The sequence below is a fragment of the Fundulus heteroclitus genome, chromosome 1, assembly GCF_011125445.2.
Source record: "Fundulus heteroclitus isolate FHET01 chromosome 1, MU-UCD_Fhet_4.1, whole genome shotgun sequence".
In the NCBI taxonomy this organism is placed as follows: domain Eukaryota; kingdom Metazoa; phylum Chordata; class Actinopteri; order Cyprinodontiformes; family Fundulidae; genus Fundulus; species Fundulus heteroclitus.
The window spans coordinates 31,868,267-31,888,746 of record NC_046361.1 but is presented as its reverse complement, the minus strand read 5'-3'; the positions used below and the strand labels follow the sequence as shown (position 1 = coordinate 31,888,746).

Below are 20,480 nucleotides of genomic sequence, written 5' to 3'. Positions count from 1 at the left end.
AAGTGGCTTGTAAGGCTCTATTTAGAAAGTGCAAAACCACTAGTTGAAAGATGCTTCTAAGTTTCTTTTAGGGTTCCTGAATACAGATGTGTGCCGCACTTTTAAGATTTGATTCAGATTTTTGTGTAAAAAAAATGTCAACAGATTTATGACGTTATGTTGGTCTGTCACAGAAAAAAGTATAAATAAAATACATTTGGGTTTGTTGTTCCAACATAATGAAAGGAAGTTTAATTTTACAAGGCACATAATATACACTCAAGCTAAAAATTATTCACACCATATTTAAATTTTAAATTATCTTTTAACTTTTACTAAAATGTTTTTCCTGACTGGTACATTAATATTAACATTTGGCTCCCTCTACAGATTCTGTAGCGGGAGCAAAAGATTAGGATGATGGCAATGAGGTGTTACAAACCCAAAGATAAAATACACAATAAATATTCCAGCCATAATAAAAATGTATCCACTGATTATTGAAAATGACATAAATATAAATGTCGTTATTTTTTTTAAAAGAAGAAAAGAAAAGAGAATCTGATTTCTCATTTCACATTGTTTTGTTATCTGCTGGGAGATGCATTTCTCCTTTTTTTCTTCAATCAAAGGTCATGGCTGACTGAATTTATTTTTTTATCTAAATCAGCTAGGGGGTATACTTGCATATACATGAAATACTTTGCTAATATATTGAATGATATTACACATAATACAATACCAGGGTACTGTATTTTTCCACCCTTCCAAATAATTCAATTCAGGAGTTTAAATCACTTCTATTGGAGTTTAAAGTCCAGCCCCTTGGCATGCAAACAACTTCCTAACATGTGTGACAGAACAGGTCGCTCTCTCATTTTCTTTCATTTCTCAGTATGTGTGAACTGCTGGGCTTGTTGCAGACATCTTCATCAGGAAGGCCAGCGGTGTCCTCGGCCGAGTGCAGGTGGTGTAAGACAGAAGGACTCCGGTAAAAATAACATCAGTGTTAGACGGTGTCTTGCACCTCATGGATGAAGGTGCTGCAGAGCAGGAGAGCTCCTTTAGTGACAGACTGCTGCATCACAGGTGCACTAATGCTTATCATCGCAGATCTTTCCTCTCAGCTTTTAGACTTTAGAAACATCACCGCTCCCATAAAACAAAATAAATTGTTTACATTTCTGCCACTAGCTGAACCTTTTTTAATAAATAGTCTGTTAATGTTTTTGTATGCACAACTATGCATGCACATTTTGTACAATATTTTCTACATCACCCTACTCTGTTGCACATTTTATTGAATCTGAGCATGCTATTTTAAAAAAAAGTCTTATGTTGTGAATTTACCCTTACTGCACTGTCACTTATTAACTTTTTGTTTTGATATATACGTCCATATTTATTTTTCTGTGAATCTGCATGCTTCCATTTGCCTCTCACTTTGCTGAAAGTGGTACAGCTGAATGTCCCCACTGTGGGACAATACATTATACTTCTATTTTATAGTGTGGATTTTAAGCAAATGGCTCCAAAACTGAAAAGGATGTCACGTGAAACAGGTGTTTACTATAATTTACTATAACAATACTTTATTTTAGGATTTCTAAGTTAGTGAGACATGAACAAAACATTTCTAAACCCCTCCCAAACCAATCCACACAAAGCAGGAAACAGGAGAAGCAAACAGACACCAATGACTGTCAGTTTGTAAATTTTAACAATCTTTATATGATTTTATGCAGAATTAAATGAAGACAACAACACAGTGTTTATATAGGCGTGGGAAATCTTAAAGGGCATTCAGTCATTTCTAGGTAGGTAAGCCTTTCAAGCGGGACACAACTGAGATCCATCTAGAACGAAAGAGTTGTGAGTCTGACCTCCATGTAATGGCTATACACTTTCCAGCAACGCAGATTATAAAATTAAAAATTATCCCTTTTCAGAAGGAGGCCATATTTCCATGAAGTTAAAAATAATCACAGAGTCTGTAAAACTGTTGAAATAATTTGTTTTACACCAAGATCTAAATGCTGAGAGGTGATAGTTAAAATTATTTCAAAATATCGATTTTTAAAACTTCCAAGCCCATCGTGAGATAAGAGGCTGTGGATTTTATGAGTTGGATGTTTTCAAATTAGTTTTTGTTTTTATTGCAGATAATATGGAGAATAGTGGTTTACGTGATGGGAATAATCTTTTTCCTCACAGGGTCTTATTTTGCACAGTAACCGGAAGTCATTTCTCCCAACGAGACTTATTTCTGTCTTTGCGCGCTCTGGAAAAGTGTCAGTCCTGGAGATGCAGCAGAGCCCTCAGTCAGACATCCTCTGTAGGAGTTGGGAATTTTAACATTGTAACTTTAGTATGATCGTTTCACTAAGAAGAAAATCCTAATCTTGTTTAAAAAAAAAACTGCAGGGGAGAAAAACAAGGGAATGACTAAAGATAGTGATAAAAGCGCAAAAACTGCTCAACGCAGCCAGAAGCAGTCCAGGACGCAGCAGCAGGCTGTGGTCCAGAAGAAGAGGAAGGATCTGCCCGCTAAAGAGGAGCAAACCGGCTCATCTCTAAAGGACGCACAGTCTGGTCAGCGGGAGTGCAAAGGAGACATGAAACCAGCCGGGTCACTGAGAAAGCAAGCGGGGAAAGCCTCTGCAGAAGTCCCCTCGGAGAGCCACAGGAGCCCCGGCGCGCAGAGGAAACTGTCGGACGCCAGCAACGCCTCCGAGGACCTGAGCAAAGACTCCGGCTGTCCGTCCGGGAAACTCTCCTCCTCGGACAGCAGCTCAGAGATCTCAGACTCTGCTTCGGAGGGCAATAAGCGTGACTCTCCGAGCAGCGATAACGAGTTAAGCTGGATCGACGGCAGAGCTTATCGGAGCCCGGACAGCGGGGGGACGCGCCAGGGCACACCGTGCGCAAAGTCTGCGGCAGAGATCTGCGCGCTCCAGCCGGATGCGGCTGCAGCAGCGGGGCTCAGTTCGTACAAAACAGCGGGGTCCTTCCTGGATCTCATGATGGGGGAGACGACCGAGGACCTGGTCAGGGAGGTGGAGGACCTGAGGTCAGAGAACGAGTATTTGAAAGTAAGTCGGAGCTCAGTAGCTTTCTTTTTGAATTTGGTTTCCATGCTCTTCTGGTGTCCGTTTGGAATAACTTAATTTCAGATTATTTAATACATCTCAGACGTCTCTGAAAGCCTGCGAGTCAGTTCACTCACCACAAAATTCATATTTTCCATCTTTTCTCTATCTGGTTTTGATGGACAGGTGACTCTCCTTAAAATCCAACGCCTCAAATAAACTATTAAGCTTTAATTTACTCCCTTTTTGAAACTGTCCATTAACAAAAATATTTAAGCTTTTGCACAGACACAAAAATAGCATGCATTATCTCAGCCTTTACTGTTAGTGGGATTATGATAAGACAATAACTAATCTGGTTCAAAATCTGTGAACTTCTCTGTAAGTTTTATAGGTGCCTCAAATATCATCACTTTTGCAGATTGGATTGCATTATGAAAAATGGCACAAATGTACAAATGTCTTAATTTTCACACAAATTTGAATTAAACAAGCCTCCTTTTTGCACTTTAATTGTCCTCTTTTGCACTTTAAGTTCAACTTTGAAACACGACCCCAATCTAATTATTTATCATAGTGTCTAAGAGACCAGAAAGGATGGGGTTATTGGCATTTTCTAATCTTAATTACAATTCATCATGATATGTCATGTTGTACTGTTAATCTGAGACCCAAGTACCTGGTTTTAGAACCTATTAGGAGGCGTATCTTATATTGGGTACCCTCTTTTTTATCCATGCAGCTAAAATATGTAATAAATAAAGAGTTTAAGATGATACTAAAACATTAAAACTGCCATAAGACTGGTGTAAAAAGCTATGTTACTGTAGGGCTTACATTTAGCAGACATGAGGTAGGGCCTTGGTGTCCCTCAGCATGATGCTTCCTCTTCCATGTGTCCACACACTGTTCAAAGTAACTCACAACACATATTAATGAGATATATTCAGTTAGAGGTATGTCCCAGGTAAACATATGACACAAACTTCACCCCTTCATATTTTCCATTGTCTTCTGAATTAAACCAAATATCTCTGATATGTCGTTTGTGGGGTGTTTTTGGTTGCAATCCTGCCAACATGGGGTAATCTTTAAATGTATCGTTCCAAACCTCAGATTTAGTTCAGATAAATATTTTGAAAATGTGACTTTTTAGCCCGAGACTGCTAAAATAAACAAAGAAGTTGAAATTAAGGCTTCGTTAGCCCATTTGATCTACTTCAACCACATTTGACATCAGTGTGTTTCACTTTTCAACCAGTTTCCCAGTGTTTGGATGGAAGGCAATGCTGTTGTTTCTCTGTTTGTTCAGCAAAATAATTGCTTGGAGAGATGGTCCTCAAGCTGTGGTGCAAGTACCACTGGTGGTACTTTGGCTGCTTTTGGTGGTACTCAGAAGAAAGTCTGGTAATTCTTTGCAATTCAAATTAAGGGAAGGACATGGCAGTGGGCCAGGGACTATACAGGTGGCAATTGTGGCTGGGTTTCATTTACCTCCGCAGTTTGAACTTGGATCTGGGAATGATATGAAACACAACCTTTCCATGTTCAAGTTGCAAGTGCGAAAACGAGTCAAATGTGCAACTCGGTGGGAAGAACATTGTACTTTTCTCTGCATTTTGCTCTTTTAAACTCTGCAGCAGTATTCACTAAAGGAAGATGTACATTTCTTCATGAGTGAACAGTTTACTCAGATACAAATAGCTCAGAAATGCATATAAACCTGTTTGTTGCTGTGGCTAATGCCATGTTTCACATGCAAGGGAGCCACGTTGGATTTTGTAGTCAGGGTTGGTGAGAAACCACCAGCTTCTAGGGAACTTTCTGTTATTTTTAAGCTACTTGAAATATTTGACTTCTAAACAAACATTAAATGCATAAAACTGTAGTCTACAACCAACTGCCTAAACGATAAAAAAGTTTTTCACTTTTTAGACAAATGTCAAGATGGTCATGGTTGGAAAACCTGGCATCTACTGAGCTTCTTCTTACAAAAAGCTTGAGAAGCACTGATATGAATCAAATGAGGCATTTTAACTCATTCTATTCCTAAAACAGAGGTTTTCTTTGGTCAGGCATATAGAAAAAAAAAAGCACATGCATCAAACCTGACCCAAAACAGATTCTCTTAAAAAAAATCTTCAAATAACTTTCCCTGATTTACAATGGCGTGCTCCTGTGTTGTCTACCACAGGATGAGGTGGAGGAGCTTCGCTGCGAGATGCTGGAGATCCGTGACATGTTCCAGGAGGAGGAGGTGTACCAGCTGCAGGAGCTGCGGCTGCAGCTGGAGCAGGCCAAGAAGACTTGCCGCATCCTGCAGTACCGGCTCCGCAAGGCCGAGCGGCGCAGCATTCGGGTGGCTCAGACTGGGCAGGTGGACGGGGAGCTGGTCAGGAGCCTGGAGCATGACATAAAGGTCTGAAAACCAACCCTGAGCGAACAGTGAAAGCTCTAACTTTTCTGAGTGAATCATCGCTGTCTCACTTATCAGCATCAAAGTGAAAATGTGCTTTAACCTTACAAAAACCTTCTCAGTTATTGAGTGCTTGCTCATACTGACTGGAGGAGCGCAATCGGTTGACTGTACCCTGATTCATGGATGTTTGCGGTGCAATAAAGTAGTTCCTGCTGTTCTCCAGGACCACAGTCATTTCATTACAGTGAAACGCCTTCCTCGTGCATCCTGTTTATATTTTTAACGTTCAGCAGCATCGTAATTACGCGGTGAGTTGTTCTCCGTGATAAAAGCCGGGTCACATCATTTAGAAACGTCAAACAGCCAGTGCCTGCTGTTGTTGAACACTGGCAGCCAGACTGGGTTTCTCCGAACCCCCGGCAGTGTGGCGTGGTGTAGGATTCCTGACAACCTCGCTCTCACTCCCCCTCTCTATCCACTCATATGGAGAATTCCCGTCACAAGAATTTCCTTGTAAATCCTGTCCGCCAAACCAGCTGCTGCAGAAACCGCGCTGCACACGTTCATTAAAAATAACGACGCTGCTGAGTGCACACACACATACACTGGAGCTGCTGTAACCATCTTCTCCCTGCGCTTCCAGGTCGCAAAGAGCGTCTCCCTCCGCCTGTACAACGAGCTGGAGGTGGTGCAGAAGAAAAATTGCCAGCTGGAGTGGGAAAACGAGGTGCTGCGGGAGAAGACGCAGCAGCTGGAAGTGGCCAAGCAGGTCCTGCAGACTGAGGTGGAGAAAGCCAGAGAGGTGAAGAAGTTACAGCCAAACTTTTGTTTTTGTTAATCATTGAATTTGTCAAGGGCTGCATGGTGGAGCGGTTGGTAGCGCTGTCGCCTTGCAGCAAGAAATGTCTTGAATTCAAATCCTGGCCAATGTTCTTCCTGCATGGACTTTACATAGTCTCCCTATGCATGCATGGGTCCTCTCTGGGTACTCTGACTTCCTCCCACGTTCTCTAAAAACATCACTCTTAGGTTAACTGGTCTCTCTAAATTGCCCATAGGTGAGTAAATGTGTGCGTGCATGGTTGTTTATCCTGTGAGTCTTTGTGTTATCCTGTGATCGACTGGAGACCTGTTCATGGTGGACCCCGCCTCTCGCCCAATGACAGGAAACAGGCACCAACCTCCCACCTGAGACCCTGCATGTATAACTGGGTATAGACGATTGATGTATGGATAGATCACTCAAAAATTCAGGTTTCACAAAGGTTGCATTCTTTGTCGATTCACATGTAGACAGATCCCGTTATTTAAACTTGATAACAGCACACTGTAGGTAGCCTATTGGTTTTAAGAAGTCTTTCTGATGGTGCTTTAAAACAACAATTTAAGCTCTTCTTTGAAAGTAACACAAGCAGTTTCACAATACATCTTACAACTTACAAGGGCTGCACAGTGGCGCAGTGGGTAGTGCTGTTGCCTTGCAGCAAGAAGGTCCTGGGTTCAAGTACACCCCTGGGTCTTTCTGCATGGAGTTTGCATGTTCTCCCTGTGCATGCGTGGGTTCTCTCCGGGTACTCTGGCTTCCTCCCACAGTCCAAAAACATGACTGTTAGGTTAATTGGCTTCTCCAAAATTGTCCTTAGGTGTGAATGGTTGTTTGTCTCTCTGTGTTGCCCTGCGACAGACTGGCGACCTGTCCAGGGTGTACCCTGCCTCTTGCCCATTGACAGCTGGAGATAGGCACCAGCAACCCCCGCGACCCCATGAGGGATTAAGCGGTATGGAAAATGGATGGATCTTACAACTTTGTAAAATTTCAACTTTACTGTAGAAGATCTGGATTTCCACCTTTTCAGGGGCACAGCTGCACCACTCCTCAACAGATACAGGAATAAGAAAATATCATCAACCAAACACTAACTGTATGAAAAAAGTACAAAGAGTAAAGGCTTTAAAGTGTCTTATGAAGAAGGAAATTACTTCCAGCTTTGAAAGACAAAATTAGAGGTGAAATATTAGCGAAGAGAAATGAAGTACTATGAGAAGATTAAAAAAAAAAAAAAAAAAACCTGCACATTTCACAGCAGGGGAAAACACACTGGGGGGATGTAGACAAAAACGGCTACGCATGATGCATAAACCGTACATGTGGAGATGAAATATAATATATAAACTGCTGGATAAAGTAAGTGAGCCCCAGAAAATGCTAAAGAGGAAGAGCCTTCAGTACTGCTCTTCACTGAACAAGCAGACACCAACACAGTGTCACAATGCTTTGACTGAGGGTCTTTAAAATGCAGCCGTAGACTTTAAAAGAGGCCAAACAGGCAACCACCTGTCTAAACAACAGCAAAATAAATGATCTTGCAAATGGGTTAAGGCTGGAAGCTCTTGTGGTTCAGCAGAAAGGTGTCTTTAAATGGCTGTGGGCGGAGTTTAGGAATGCAGGGGGAAGGTGCCAGGGTTGCATTTATTTAAGAACCACCCCTGTTAATGTAATTATCAGCGCAAAACCAGGTAAATTAAAAACCTTCCAACAGGGTCAAAGGTTCAATCCGACCTTAACTTTCCGAGGTTAAATGTTTAAAAAAATCTCCTAACATAACCTGCAACCTGTAAGAGGTGTCAAAATGCCATCAGAGGCTGGTAAATTCCAGCTTTTCCTGAACCCTTTAAACTTTCAGCAGTAATTTTACTGAAATGTGAAGTGTGGAGTTCTAATGTGTTATCATTCATTTCTTAGAAATTTGATTATTTTCTAGTATTTTCAGAAGTCTTTGTGGATGAGGAACAGATCATATAAGAGATTTCAATTGAACGTCCCTCTATTTCTAATCAAGAAACACCAGGTATAGTGTTTTATTGTATTTATTTATATGTATTTTTAAAAATGCAAATAAATAAATAATTTTAAGAAGTGACAGAATCAAAGAAGTAATGATGATAAACATGCGTAAAAAATGGAGACGGGCGCAGATTTACTTCCAGCTATTATTTCATTCAAATGAAAAATGGAGAACAGATAAGTAGATCATGGCTTGTCTACTAGAAAAAGGGACAAAAGAAAACATAGAGAGGACAACAACAAGAAAAGGGATAAGAGAGGGACAAAAGGTAGAAAAAAATAATGTTATCTATTCTATTAGAATGTCTGTATCTGTATATAATGGGTCTGTTTTATGTGTTGTCTTCAATTCAGAGGGCCCCATGCCTTTCTTTGCCTTGGGCCCCAAATTTCCTAAATCCGCCCCTGTCTGGATTTTAAAAAACGCTTACCTTTTCTCTTTGCATCTACATCTTTACATAGGCAGGACTTGTGCTAAAAATATTCTAATTTGTTTTAGCCTAAATATATAAAAAAGTAAATGGTAAAATTCCTCTGTATTTTGAACCTTATTCATTTCTAAATAGCTTTCGTTTTACTGAACTAGACATAGTCTGTATTTTCTTATAAATTTGGCATGGGGTGATTCTGGATCAGGAGGAAAATAGATCAATAAATCATTCAAACAGACTGGATATTTTTATGTGACCATGATGTTTGATTTAGGGTTAGTTTTAGGTTCCATCTTTGGTGGCCAGGCATCCTCCTCTCCATTACCCACCACAGCTGCACCCATCCAGCCAGCTGTCCCCCCCATCCCTGTGTAAGGGGACACACGACCCTCAGCGATATCAGAGGAGGGCTCAGCCAGCAGCTGCGTGGAGCCGGGGATGGGCGAAGCAGCCCCGGTGGTATGCTTTGGCCTGAACCCTGAGCACAGCTGACATTGTCGCCTGAGATGACAGAAAAAAAAGGCACAGAGGGTGCGAGAGATTACAAAAATAGACCTTCTCCGACTTTCTGTCTTTCTGCTTGCATTAAGCTCGGCTAAATCTGGATCAGCGCGTATTATGGCATCCAGAAAGGCAATGGCGTCCAGATTGCAGTGACCTAGAACCTTCATCAAACATTTTTATCTGAAAGTTGACGATTCTCCAACACTCGCTGAACCGTCGGGCCGCGTTGTGTTCGTTCAGATCCCTCGACCACCTTGGAGAGCGCTTGTGTCCGGTCACACGTGTTCGGTTTAATCCTGGATTCTGAGCTTTGGCTTGAGCTCAGGGCGGGGCGGCTCATCGGAGACAGCCGCTAGTCGCTTTGATCCCAGCAGTGAAATCCACTTAGATTACCTAATCTATAGAAGAGCAGAACGCAGTGCAGATAGAAGTGAAGGAGACATTTTAGAGACTGAAGCTGCAGCCGGACGGCTTCTTGACCCGATTGTGGGTAAACTGAATGTTAAAGGACAAATAACAACAGTACAGTTAAAGAAGTGGTACCAGTTGGTTCTGTCCTAGATTATAATAGGTCCCTTTCTGTCTGCTGGGACTAGGCTAATACCCCTTGTGTTTCCACCTTCAAGACTGACTTTAAGATGCCAATTATAAGCACAATGTCTTCCTATGTTGTCTTTGCCAAGGTGGCAAAGCGTCCAGCCATAAATCTACGTTTCTCATACACTGCAAAAAGGGAACTGAAAGTAAGCAAAATCTTCTTGAAATTAGTTTCCTTGATTTTCCTTGATTTTCATTGATTTTAGCAGCTAAATAAGGCCTTTTGACAATTGAATGAGTATTTTTACCCCTAACATAACATAATTAGACATCCTGCACTTGAAATAAGATGTTGGAGATGAATCGTTCTTACTTTAAGTGCAAAAATCTTATTCCACTGGCGAATAGTCTTATTTAGCTGCTCAAATCAAGGAAAAATACACTAATTTCAAGAAGATTTTACTTACTTTTACTTCCATTTTTGCAGTTAAAAAACTCAGATGCAGCACCTAAAATAACTCTGGAGTTATAATATAGTTTCTATGAAGCCTGTGGGCTACTTACAAGTTTTGTGAACATAAGCTTTAAAGGGGACACACCATGCAAAATCCACTTTTTAGCCCTTAAACACATGTTGTTGTGTACTTGGAGTCTCTAGGAGTGCAGAAAATTTCAATATAGTCTCTCCGGGATAACTTTAGATTCTTTTTGGGTGATATTTTCCAACCCGTTCAGTTTTGTATTACGTTTATTTGAACAATTACGTCACAGTACTTGCTGCAGAGCTGCTAAACAAGGTCATAGACTTCCAGTTCACCAATATCGCGAATCCGACATTTTGATTTCTCTGAGCGATTTTGTAGTCCAAGCTAAAGGACGCCAAAGCTAAAAGTGGATAAGTCAAAATATTGGTTTATTCATTACACCATCCCCCAGCTTCTACAAAAATGAGTTGCTCTCAGACGCACCTCAGAACAGGGGGAACGTTGGGATAAAATTAACGAGGAGTTCAGACCAAAGTTCTGTGAAAGGAAGCTTTTAGATCTGTGAAACTAACCACAGTTCTTGCAAAGTATCCTCAAATTTCCAGGAAAGCACCTTGTAGGTTCTGGTAAATTTCAGGATGTATTGAGTTGCTGCTGGATGTGTCAACAGTGGTCTGTCTCTCTTTTGTTTCTCAGAGCACTTTGAAGAAGAGAAGTAGCAGATCAACAGCCAGTAAAGCAGAGAGGAGACTTTCTCAGCAGATGGAGGTATGACACTTTTAATAACTTCTTCATGGGAGCTTATAAAAGATCTCTTGTGCTTATGAGCATCACATTTGTCTCTTTGAAGGACGACAGCACAGATCTGAAGTGCCAACTCCTGTTCGCTAAGGAGGAGCTGGCTCTGATGTGCAAGAAGCTAACGAAGCTGGTGTCAGAGAGCGAGGCCATGCGTGAGGAACTGGGTCGATACCGGTCAAGGTACGGAGATGTAGACGCCGCCCAACTGCCTGAAGGCGCGCAGAGCTCCGCTCACGCCAGGGAAGCCGAAGTCAAAGTTCATTTGAAACTGGTGGAAGAAGAGGCCACGCTCCTGAGCCGCCGCATCGTCGAACTGGAGGTGGAGAACCGGGGCCTGCGAGCGGAGATGTGCGATTTAAGGGAGAAAACCGGAGGAGGAGGAGGAGGAGGAGGAGATGAAGATGTTTCAGAGGATAATCCGTCACTGACTCCAGCGATAAAGGACGGAGAAATGGGACCATCGATGTACCCTCAGCATCAGAGAGAGGAGCCAGAGGAAGGACAAGGTGATGCAGGGAGACATTTGCTCTGCAGCCAATCCCAGCTTGACAAGAGGATCGGTGAAGGTCCAGTGTGTGGTGAGCAGGACTCTCCAGACAACCAGGAGAGAGACGATAAGAAAAAACCTAATAGACTCAAAGAGATGACCTCCAAAGACTATGAGTTTCTTGTCGCTCTCAGAGATCACGCCTGCATTTTATCTTCCGCCATTCAGCTTCTGCCGGTGCCACCCAGAAACGGACACATCTCACCTCCCTCGTTTGCTCTTGCATCTCAGACGGACGTAAGCTCAAATGCCAAGGCGCAGGGGTCTTTAATCGAGGCGCTGGAGCTTCTGCAGGCCATGCTGCTGGCCTTCATTGAGAAGATGGACACGCTTCTGAGGGGTGACGATGAAGGCAAGGACTCTGCTAAGAAGGACGGGCTCGCTTGGGATTTTTCCTCTTTTCTCTGTGCGAACTATGAACGTCTCAAGGAGTTGCATGCGGAGGAACTCTGCACCACGCAGGCAAAACAGAAAGTTAAACAGGCCAGTCAAGGGGAAGTCATGGACAGCTGGCGGGATCCGAAACTGCAGCTGTCCTTGCAGATTGTGTGGATCCTTCATCAGTGGTGCAATGGAAGAGGAACAAACCCAGAAGGAAAAGAGGTACATTGGAATACGGAGTATTCAAACCTGTTGAAATTATTCACATTTTCTCACATTACAACCACATATTGCTGTATACTTTGTTGGGATTTTATGAAACAGACCAAGACAAAGCAGGGCAGGATTGTGCAGTGGAGGAAGACGAGACAGTTTTTGCAAATAAAACTCTGAAAGGTGTGGCAACAATTTGTGTGTAGCTCCCTCTGAGTCAATGCTTTTGTAGAATCACCTTTGTTGAAATTACAGCTGCAGTCATTTTCAGGCATGTTTTTATCAGCTTTGAGCACCTAGATCAGGGGTCACCGACATGGTAGCCACAGGCCCCAGGTAACCCCCCCGCCAGGACCATATGTGGTGCCCTTAAGCTTGTTCAAAAAAGGTAGCACTATCTTCCAGTGAGCTGCATCTAAAGTGTTATTTTATTCAGTTGCTCCTCTTTTTTTATCATACTTGTATTTACATGGACTTAAGAAATGACAAAAGCATCACAAACATGTTTATTTTACATAAAGTTAAGGTGAGCATGGACTCTTGTACTTCAAAGATCAGTACAGGTAGCCCTTCATATGACACAGTACCAGTTTTCGTTCAGCTATTTCATTCAAATGAATGAAGTAGCTCTCAGTTTCAAAAAGGCTGGTGATCCCTGATGTAGAGGCTTAAATATTTGCCCAATTCTTCTTCACAAACTAGCTGAGGCTCAGTCAGTTGGACGGAGAGTGTCTGGGAATATTAATTTCCAAGTCTTGCCACACATTCTCAAGTGGGCTTAGGTCCTGCCTGAAGGTAAACACCTGCCGACGTCTCAAATCTTTTCCAGCCTCTGACAGGTTTTCTTTCAAGATGTATTTAGCTCAGTCCATCTTTCACTCAACTCTGAATAGCTTCCCTCTCCCACAGCATGATACTGCCATCATCATGTCTCTCAGTGGGGATGGTTGGTACACATAACATTTTGCATGTGGATCAAAAAGTGGTCTCATTTGACTAGAGCCTCTTCTTATTTCCACATGTTTTCTGTGTCCCTTACGTGGAAACTGGATTTCTTTCAACAATGACTTTCTGGTTGTCACTCTTCCATAGGGAATTTCACGAGTTATAGTCCAAACAGATTCTCACTTTAGGTGGACGCCTGTGCCTCGTTAGGTTTTTAGTTGTGCTACACTGTCAGATGATGGACTGGACAGTTTGTGAGATCATCACAGCTTCAGATATTTTTTAATAACCTAGCTCCGCTTTCGACTTCTCCTAAACCTTCTTCCTGACCTGTCTGCTGGACTCTTTGGTCTTCATGGTGCTGTTTGCTCACTAATGATCTCTAACAAAGCTTGGAGGCCTTCACAGAACAAAGCTGACGATAAGGAGAGGTGACTTCTGAGGGCTGCTGGTTCCACTGGATTTTATTTGAAGGCATCAAAAATAAAGAGAGTGGAAAACAAATGCTCTATTCAGATTTTTACCACTAAAACATTTATCAAACCACGTATCACTTTCCATCTCTTTCACAAACAGACAAAGCCCTTCTTTGTGTTAATCTATGAGAATTACCTCTAAATTATTCAATACGTTTGTATCTTGACATTTGTCACTGTTGTTAAGGTCCCGTAGGTTATTTTTTAAATTTTTATTTAGGATTAGATTGTTTCATTTGTGTTTTCTGTTTTTATCCTCAGTGTAAAGACAAAACCTTGTCTGTGCTGCTTGGGTTGCTGCAGGACCTCAGTTCAAAGCTTCGAGACGACGGCAAGGCAAAGTCGGGTCCGTGCGAAGAGGCAACCGAGGTAACGATGCGTCTTACCCCACAGACTCCTATCCTCCTGCTGTGTGTGAGGCTGTCTGACACAGTGGGAAGTCCTCCCAATGATCTCTGCTTCTCTGCCTGCTTCATGAGAAGACTCGTGCCAAAGTATTTAGGGTAATCTCCTGTAGGAGCTGCAGCCAACCGTTGACAGACATGTTAGGATCCATTTCCTGTATATACACCACTGATTCCTGCCCATTTCTCCAAATTTAGCTCCTCTGCATTGATGTTTACACCTGATTGTAAAAATGCTAAATACATCTTCATTGCATATCATTCATGCACCAAGATTTTCCATAACAAAGTTGTATAATTATTTATATTTTGCTTCCACAGACCAGACTGTAATACCTCTCTCAGTCGGCACTCTGCAGTAATAAGAAAGACTTTACAGGCATGCCAGCAGCTTTACGTGGCAGTGTTTCAGCTTCAACTTCAGCAGGATAACATGCAGATAATGTGACTTATCGTCATTATTACTTTTAGATTTAAAGTCAGATTCGTGATTACTGGCTGGAAAGGGATGACACAGAAAAACCAAAATTACAAAAAAATGTGTTGTGCACTTGAAGAGCCAGTCTATTTATTTACAAATATTATTGTCCAACAACAGATGCAAACAGCTTTTTTTCAAATGGATGCTCACAACATGTGCTCAGTCTGCTCTTGTAACAACATGGCCGCTGTGAGTACAGCAAAATGGCGGATTGGGTAAACAAAGGAGGGTTAATTGGCATCCAAAACCCTATCTCACAACCAGTACCAACTAAATAAAGGCTCTTGATGATAAATCTGAAAAGTTAAGTAAATCAATTTGATGATAAATCTAATAAAAAAATTTAAGTAAATCAAAGCCAATCCCATTAAACTTACATTCAGGATGGGGTTAGCATAATGCTATGCTGAAGCTAGTTTCTCGGTTTCCAGAGATTGGCGGATGTGTTTCTCTTCTTTGAATCTTGCTGCTCTCATGTCAAGTCAATTTTATTTCTAAAGCATTAGTCAAACAACAGCTGTTCATCAGAGTTCTGTACATATAAAAAAAAATCTCCTATTTTAAAAGCTCATAAAGGGGACAAAGCTAGTAACGTTCCTTGTCTAGTTTGTATATCGACAACTGCTGCGCTTAATATGGAAGGAATCTGGTCACATCTTGTTCTTCAAGAGTTAACCTCGTTGTTAACTGGGTCTAGGATCGCTTTAAAATATATGTACAGGTTTGAATTTTAATGTGTTCGTACAATTGGACGGACTTGAATATTATTAGGAGCAAATCTTAGTTAGGGAGATCTTTTAAGGGAACTGAGGCCTTGCAGTGACTTCTTGAAAGGCGGAAATTGACCGCATGTGAAGCAAACCTTTGTCCAGAGTATTAGAGGAACAAATTGTTGGTCCCTCCCCTAACAATTGAAGCTGAACAGTAGGGAAGCCTAACATGAGCCCCAGATCTGCATTTAGTTTGGAATTTAACAAAAAAGCTGTTTTACCATGTTTAAGCAAAGCATTCAGTGTTTAATTTGCTTTCTCTCTTTCTCTCTCTCCTCTCAGCTATCCATCACTGCTGTTTTCCATGATGGGCAAGGCATTGAAGCTCCCAGGTTAGTGTTTTCTTGTAGTTTGCATCCTATCCAGGAGTCCATCAGAGCTTTAGCTTATTCTTCTCCCGCTGCTTCCACAGAACCTGCAGCACTAAAGAACAAAGAGTCCAACGTCTGTTTTCCCCACGGCGCTCTCATAGGAAGAACTGGTGTTACCTGAGCCAGGAGGCCGCCCAGCTGGACCGAGACGATCCAGTTAAGACGTGGGACCATTTAATCATGCCCCTTAGCTTCCCTGATCTTGATTTTGAGCAGATGTCAATAGAGAGAAGCCACACCGCCCCAGAGAAGACGACTTTCCGCATCTACTACAGCCCCCCTTCAGCCCGCAGAGTCCACCTGGCTCATCTAAAACAAAGCCCCATTGCAGACAGGGAGTCCGTAGACACCTCCTCTCCCTGGTGCACGCCGCCGACCTCCTTCTCTCAGCTCTGCCTGGGCTCCTCTGCTAACCTGAGCGACGATATGAAGGAGATGACTGCCAGTTGGAGGCAAACGGTTCATGGCAGCTCACCGGAGAAGAAAGGAAGATTAGCAAGCCGCTGGGTGGATGTAGCCTGCTCAGGTACTCAGACTCACACGAGGCCAAAGATGGTGAGCGTTGGTCAGCAGACGGATGAGACTCAGGGGTTGATCGCGGTGAGAAACAGCCCCTCCAAAGTCCTGAGCTCCTCCCTGGTTACTGCTCGTTCCCAACACATCTCCACCTCACTGGATGGGCTAGCGGGTCGAGCTGAGAGGCCTAAAACCTCCACATCCTCCCCCAAACTGTACCGCAGACACTCCTCTCTCTCCCCATCCCCTAGTTTGAGCCCCTCTTCATCCTCCTCCAGCTCCAGAGATCGAGGGCTGTGGAACCTGTCGCAGCAGAACTCAAATGGCCTGACGTGGACCCGACAAACCAGTCCCAGATCAGGCGCAGCCCAGAACCTGAGCCACGTCAGCAACTCCAAGCCGCCCAGCAGATACGCCGGCACAAACCGGTGTGGTTTGGTGACTGAGTTCCTGCGCAGGGTGAGTGGCCGAGTGGACAAAGCTGCTCCGCCGTCTTCCGGCCAGAAGACCAAGAACAGCCTGAAGAACCTGGAGCGGGCTCCGACAAGACCTCAGGGCGCCGCGCTGCACAGGAACGATAGCGTGACCAGAATCGTCAACCAGAGGTTCATAAAGCAGAGAGAGGACGCAGCTCGAGCCCAAAGGGAGGAGAAGGGAGTCAGCCTGAACCAGAGAGTCAGAAACAGTCAGAGTACGGCCACAACAGAGGTGAGAAGAAGAAGATGTGCCACCATACAACCTTAGAGCCCATTTGGTTTAGAAATTATTACAAAAATACAACCAAGAGATACAACATCTCGTCTCTACACATTTAAAGACTCACGAAAGATACTGGGAAATTAAAAGCACATAAAGAGTGTGGTTTACAACACTTTTAGAGCACTTTGGGCTTACAACCCTAAAACAGAGTAGACTTATCCTTCATACATTATGGTTGATAGTACTGTTTTGTAGGCATTAGACTTTAGAAAGAAAGTTATTAATTAACAGCTAAAACTTGGCCCAAACAGCAGCAGTAAGGAATTTAGAAAAACCCTGGACTTGAAATTTTTAACAAACACACATAACAAGTCACTCCTATTTGCTCTCTGCTGCGCCACAGCAGCGGCTGTAGTGCTGCTTTACCTGTCTTTGTTTTCTGAGCAGAGCTGCCACTCAAGAAATTGGTGGCAGTTTTCCTGTAAACAGGTTGTTGTGAGCAACGCATACACATAAGTGATTGACACTGCCAACAACCAGTCAGAGCCAGACCTTCCTCCTGGCTCTGATTGGTTGTTTCTGACCGGGAGCGGTGTATTTCTATTTTTTCACACATCTGTCTATTTTACTGTCAGGACTTGGTGACAGTTTTTTTCGCGGTATTTGTGCGTTCACAAACACACGAGAATCCATGTTGTACCGCTCCGACTTCAACCGTTTGTGACCGAACCAAAAACAGTTCGGGCCAATCACGTTGCAGTATTGAGGTCTAAGGCGGGACTAAAAGAACGAGCGACCGAACCAACATAAACATGGCAGCGCAGGAGGACCAACGCGTAGTTGCTTCTATCACATCCGTTTTGTCAGAATCCACAATTTAATCTCTGAAAGAAGAACAGCAAGAAGTGCCTTGACTAGCTTATCTTCTTATGGTTTCCCATGACGTCTGCTGCTTATGTTTCAATGTGATACAGTGACTGGCTAAAACCAACCTTTGGTAGGCTGGCACTGTGTCACTTCGACCAATCAGCTCTGAGAGTTCTGCTGAATGTCCCTCATTTCCCCAAAAGGATTTAATGGCAGCTGGACTGGAATGATAATGAGCTGGACTGGAGTGCTACACGTTATCAATCTGATTGGCACAGTTAAAGTAACACAGCCACTTCAACTAACAGTTAGTGTATACCTTTATAGTTATTAATACTTGATTATAACCACTGATCCCAAAATTGTGAACCAAACATCTGCATTCTGATCAGTTTCAGATAGGAGATTCATATTTAAAGTGGTTGGTGGGTTGAAAGTGCACCTTTGCTCTGTTCTTCGGTTTTATGCATCAGGTCTTGATAAAAATTATATGGAAATATATAATCTTAAAAGAGCATGCTGCTCATCAATCTGGGAAGCTTCATAAAGGCCATTTCCAAACAATTTAAAGTTTATCGTTAGGAAGTAAAATTAATTATCCAGAAGCTTCTAGGAAAGCACTTAGGGTGTCCTGGATGACTGAGAATCTACACCAGCCTTCTTTGTTATTTTAGTAATTTTCCCTCGGTGCCTCAGATCACGCTCTCTCACAGCTGTTCCACATTCACTTAATCAGACTCACCAGTTCATTGTCTCACCAATAACCCTCCTCTGTATGTATCTTACCACATGGCTTTCATTCATTAAGAAATTTGTTGTTATTACCCTTCAATATGTGTTGTTGGTTATTGCTTCCTGTACTACCTCAAATTGTATGTTTCTTTTTTATATAAATATTACTTCACTACTATTCTACTTGTCCTATGTCTGCCTTTGGGTTCTCCACAGCAATAAAACGCAACAGTAGTGGCACAAATACCTCATACTAAATGTAAAGCACAGTTGGCAGAGGGTGGATGGTTTGGGCTTGTTTTGTGGCCTGGAGACCTGGGCACCCTTCATTTACTGAGTCAACCACAGACTTTAATACAAAAGTATTAAAACAGCTAAAACCTGGTCCCAACAGGGTAATCAAAGCAATCAGTTAAAACTGTATAAAGAAGATTGGGACACAACGCAACAATGTGATAGACTAGCATACAGTAAATGACCAGATTAAAGGATCAGGGTGTGCTTAGTTTATCACACAAATCTTTTCCATTCTGGCTCCATTTTTGTTTAACAATGACCAAGTGGATAATAATGTTTTTCAGGTGATTTTCAAACCTTGAAAGTAACACATCACTTTTATCTTCCCCTGATACATAACATCCTAAAACTGAAGGTGTACTTTCTTTTTACCCTAATATAAAGAAATTAAAATATTTAGGTTTTTAGTTCTTGTCATTCTCCAGTATTTTGTTAACTCCCTCCCCCGCCTCATAAATACGTCTCTTTATTGTTTCTGACCAGGATGGAAACTATGAGTGCAGCTCCAGCAGCACTCTGACCTTCTGCTTCGCTCGTCCGTCTCGTCAGAGACCGACGTCCATCCCGTCCAAACCTCAGCGACAGAGATACTCGGCTCCGGCGGGCGCTGCTGCAGACTCCAGCTGTGGCTGAGAAGAACGAAACGAATGGTGCTTTCTCACTTTAAAAACGCCAGAGATAAGAACAGTGCAGGAGGCTTTTTTCATAGTTATTGTACAGCTGTTTTTAAAAGCAGAATCAGCTTATGTGACGTGTTTAGGGGAGCTCTGAGTAAACACATTTCTGTGCAATCTGAATGCTCATCTCTTTTCATAGTTGGTTGTAGTTTTTTATTTATCTCGCTTTTGATTAATTTTTGTATTTGGTCAATGGTGTTTCGTAAATGTTTGCTCAAACCTTTTGGCTTTAAAAGTTCAGAAACCTGATTACAGTCCAGTCATTACTTCCAGGAGATCTGCTGACTATTTACGCCACACGCTCCAGAAAAGAAACAGCACCTTCTAAGCACTTAATAGGATGAGATTTCCTCACCTGTGGAGTTCACCACCCTCCTCCCTTCCTCCCTCTTTGTCTGTTTGACTCTTGGCTTCCGCTGATGAGAAAAACAACAAGCAGGTCTTTATATCTGATTTGAATTTCTGACTCACCATCAGTCAGAGGAACCAGATCTGCTGAAACACTTACCTCCTCACTCAGCAGCTGGTCCACTGCGGTTAACGACGGCTCCAGGACTGAAGCACACAATCACACGGGGGTCAGATTTCCACTCAACCACATGTGTTTAAGCTCTACGCTTAAAAAAACACAACATACTGAAATACTGGCTTTGCCTGCCAGCTGGATATACGCATGACCTAATTTAAAAAAATAGAATAATGTGAGAAGGTACTGCTAGAAATGTGTTTGTAACAAATCAATCTGACAAATTCCTTCAAACCTTTTGAAAATGGACTGATATGATGTCAAGTGTTTTGCTATTGTTTAAAAAAATTTGTCAATCTAGTTCATTTTCCTGAACATATTGCTCCAAAAAGATGGATGGAAGCGTCTAATGTATTGTAGTATGCAGTGCCTTGCATGGTACCACGTTACAGCCACAAACTTCAGTGTATTTGATTATAATTTCTGTGTTAGACCAACACAAAGTGCTGCATAATTGTGAAGTGAAAGGAAAATGAATTATGCCTTTT

General features: G+C 42.4%; 1 protein-coding gene across 1 annotated transcript; it reads left to right on the top strand.

Moving 5' to 3' along the window:
- Nucleotides 1-1,758: 1,758 nt before the first annotated feature.
- Nucleotides 1,759-20,454, top strand: si:ch211-197l9.2. The gene is made up of 9 exons (XM_012875656.3): nucleotides 1,759-3,071; nucleotides 5,263-5,487; nucleotides 6,131-6,289; nucleotides 10,986-11,057; nucleotides 11,140-12,240; nucleotides 13,914-14,021; nucleotides 15,590-15,639; nucleotides 15,720-16,902; nucleotides 19,273-20,454. The coding sequence occupies exons 1-9, from the start codon at nucleotides 2,421-2,423 to the stop codon at nucleotides 19,420-19,422; spliced, it is 3,699 nt and encodes a 1,232-aa protein (XP_012731110.2). The 5' UTR covers nucleotides 1,759-2,420; the 3' UTR covers nucleotides 19,423-20,454.
- The last annotated feature ends 26 nt before the right edge of the window (nucleotides 20,455-20,480 follow it).

Excerpts from the sequence above, each read along its gene's own strand:
- si:ch211-197l9.2 (XM_012875656.3), top strand. The coding sequence starts at position 2,421 with ATGACTAAAGATAGTGATAAAAGCGCAAAAACTGCTCAACGCAGCCAG. Across the intron at positions 3,072-5,262 it reads CAGAGAACGAGTATTTGAAA|GATGAGGTGGAGGAGCTTCG; the intron begins GTAAGTCGGAGC and ends TGTCTACCACAG. Across the intron at positions 11,058-11,139 it reads GACTTTCTCAGCAGATGGAG|GACGACAGCACAGATCTGAA; the intron begins GTATGACACTTT and ends GTCTCTTTGAAG.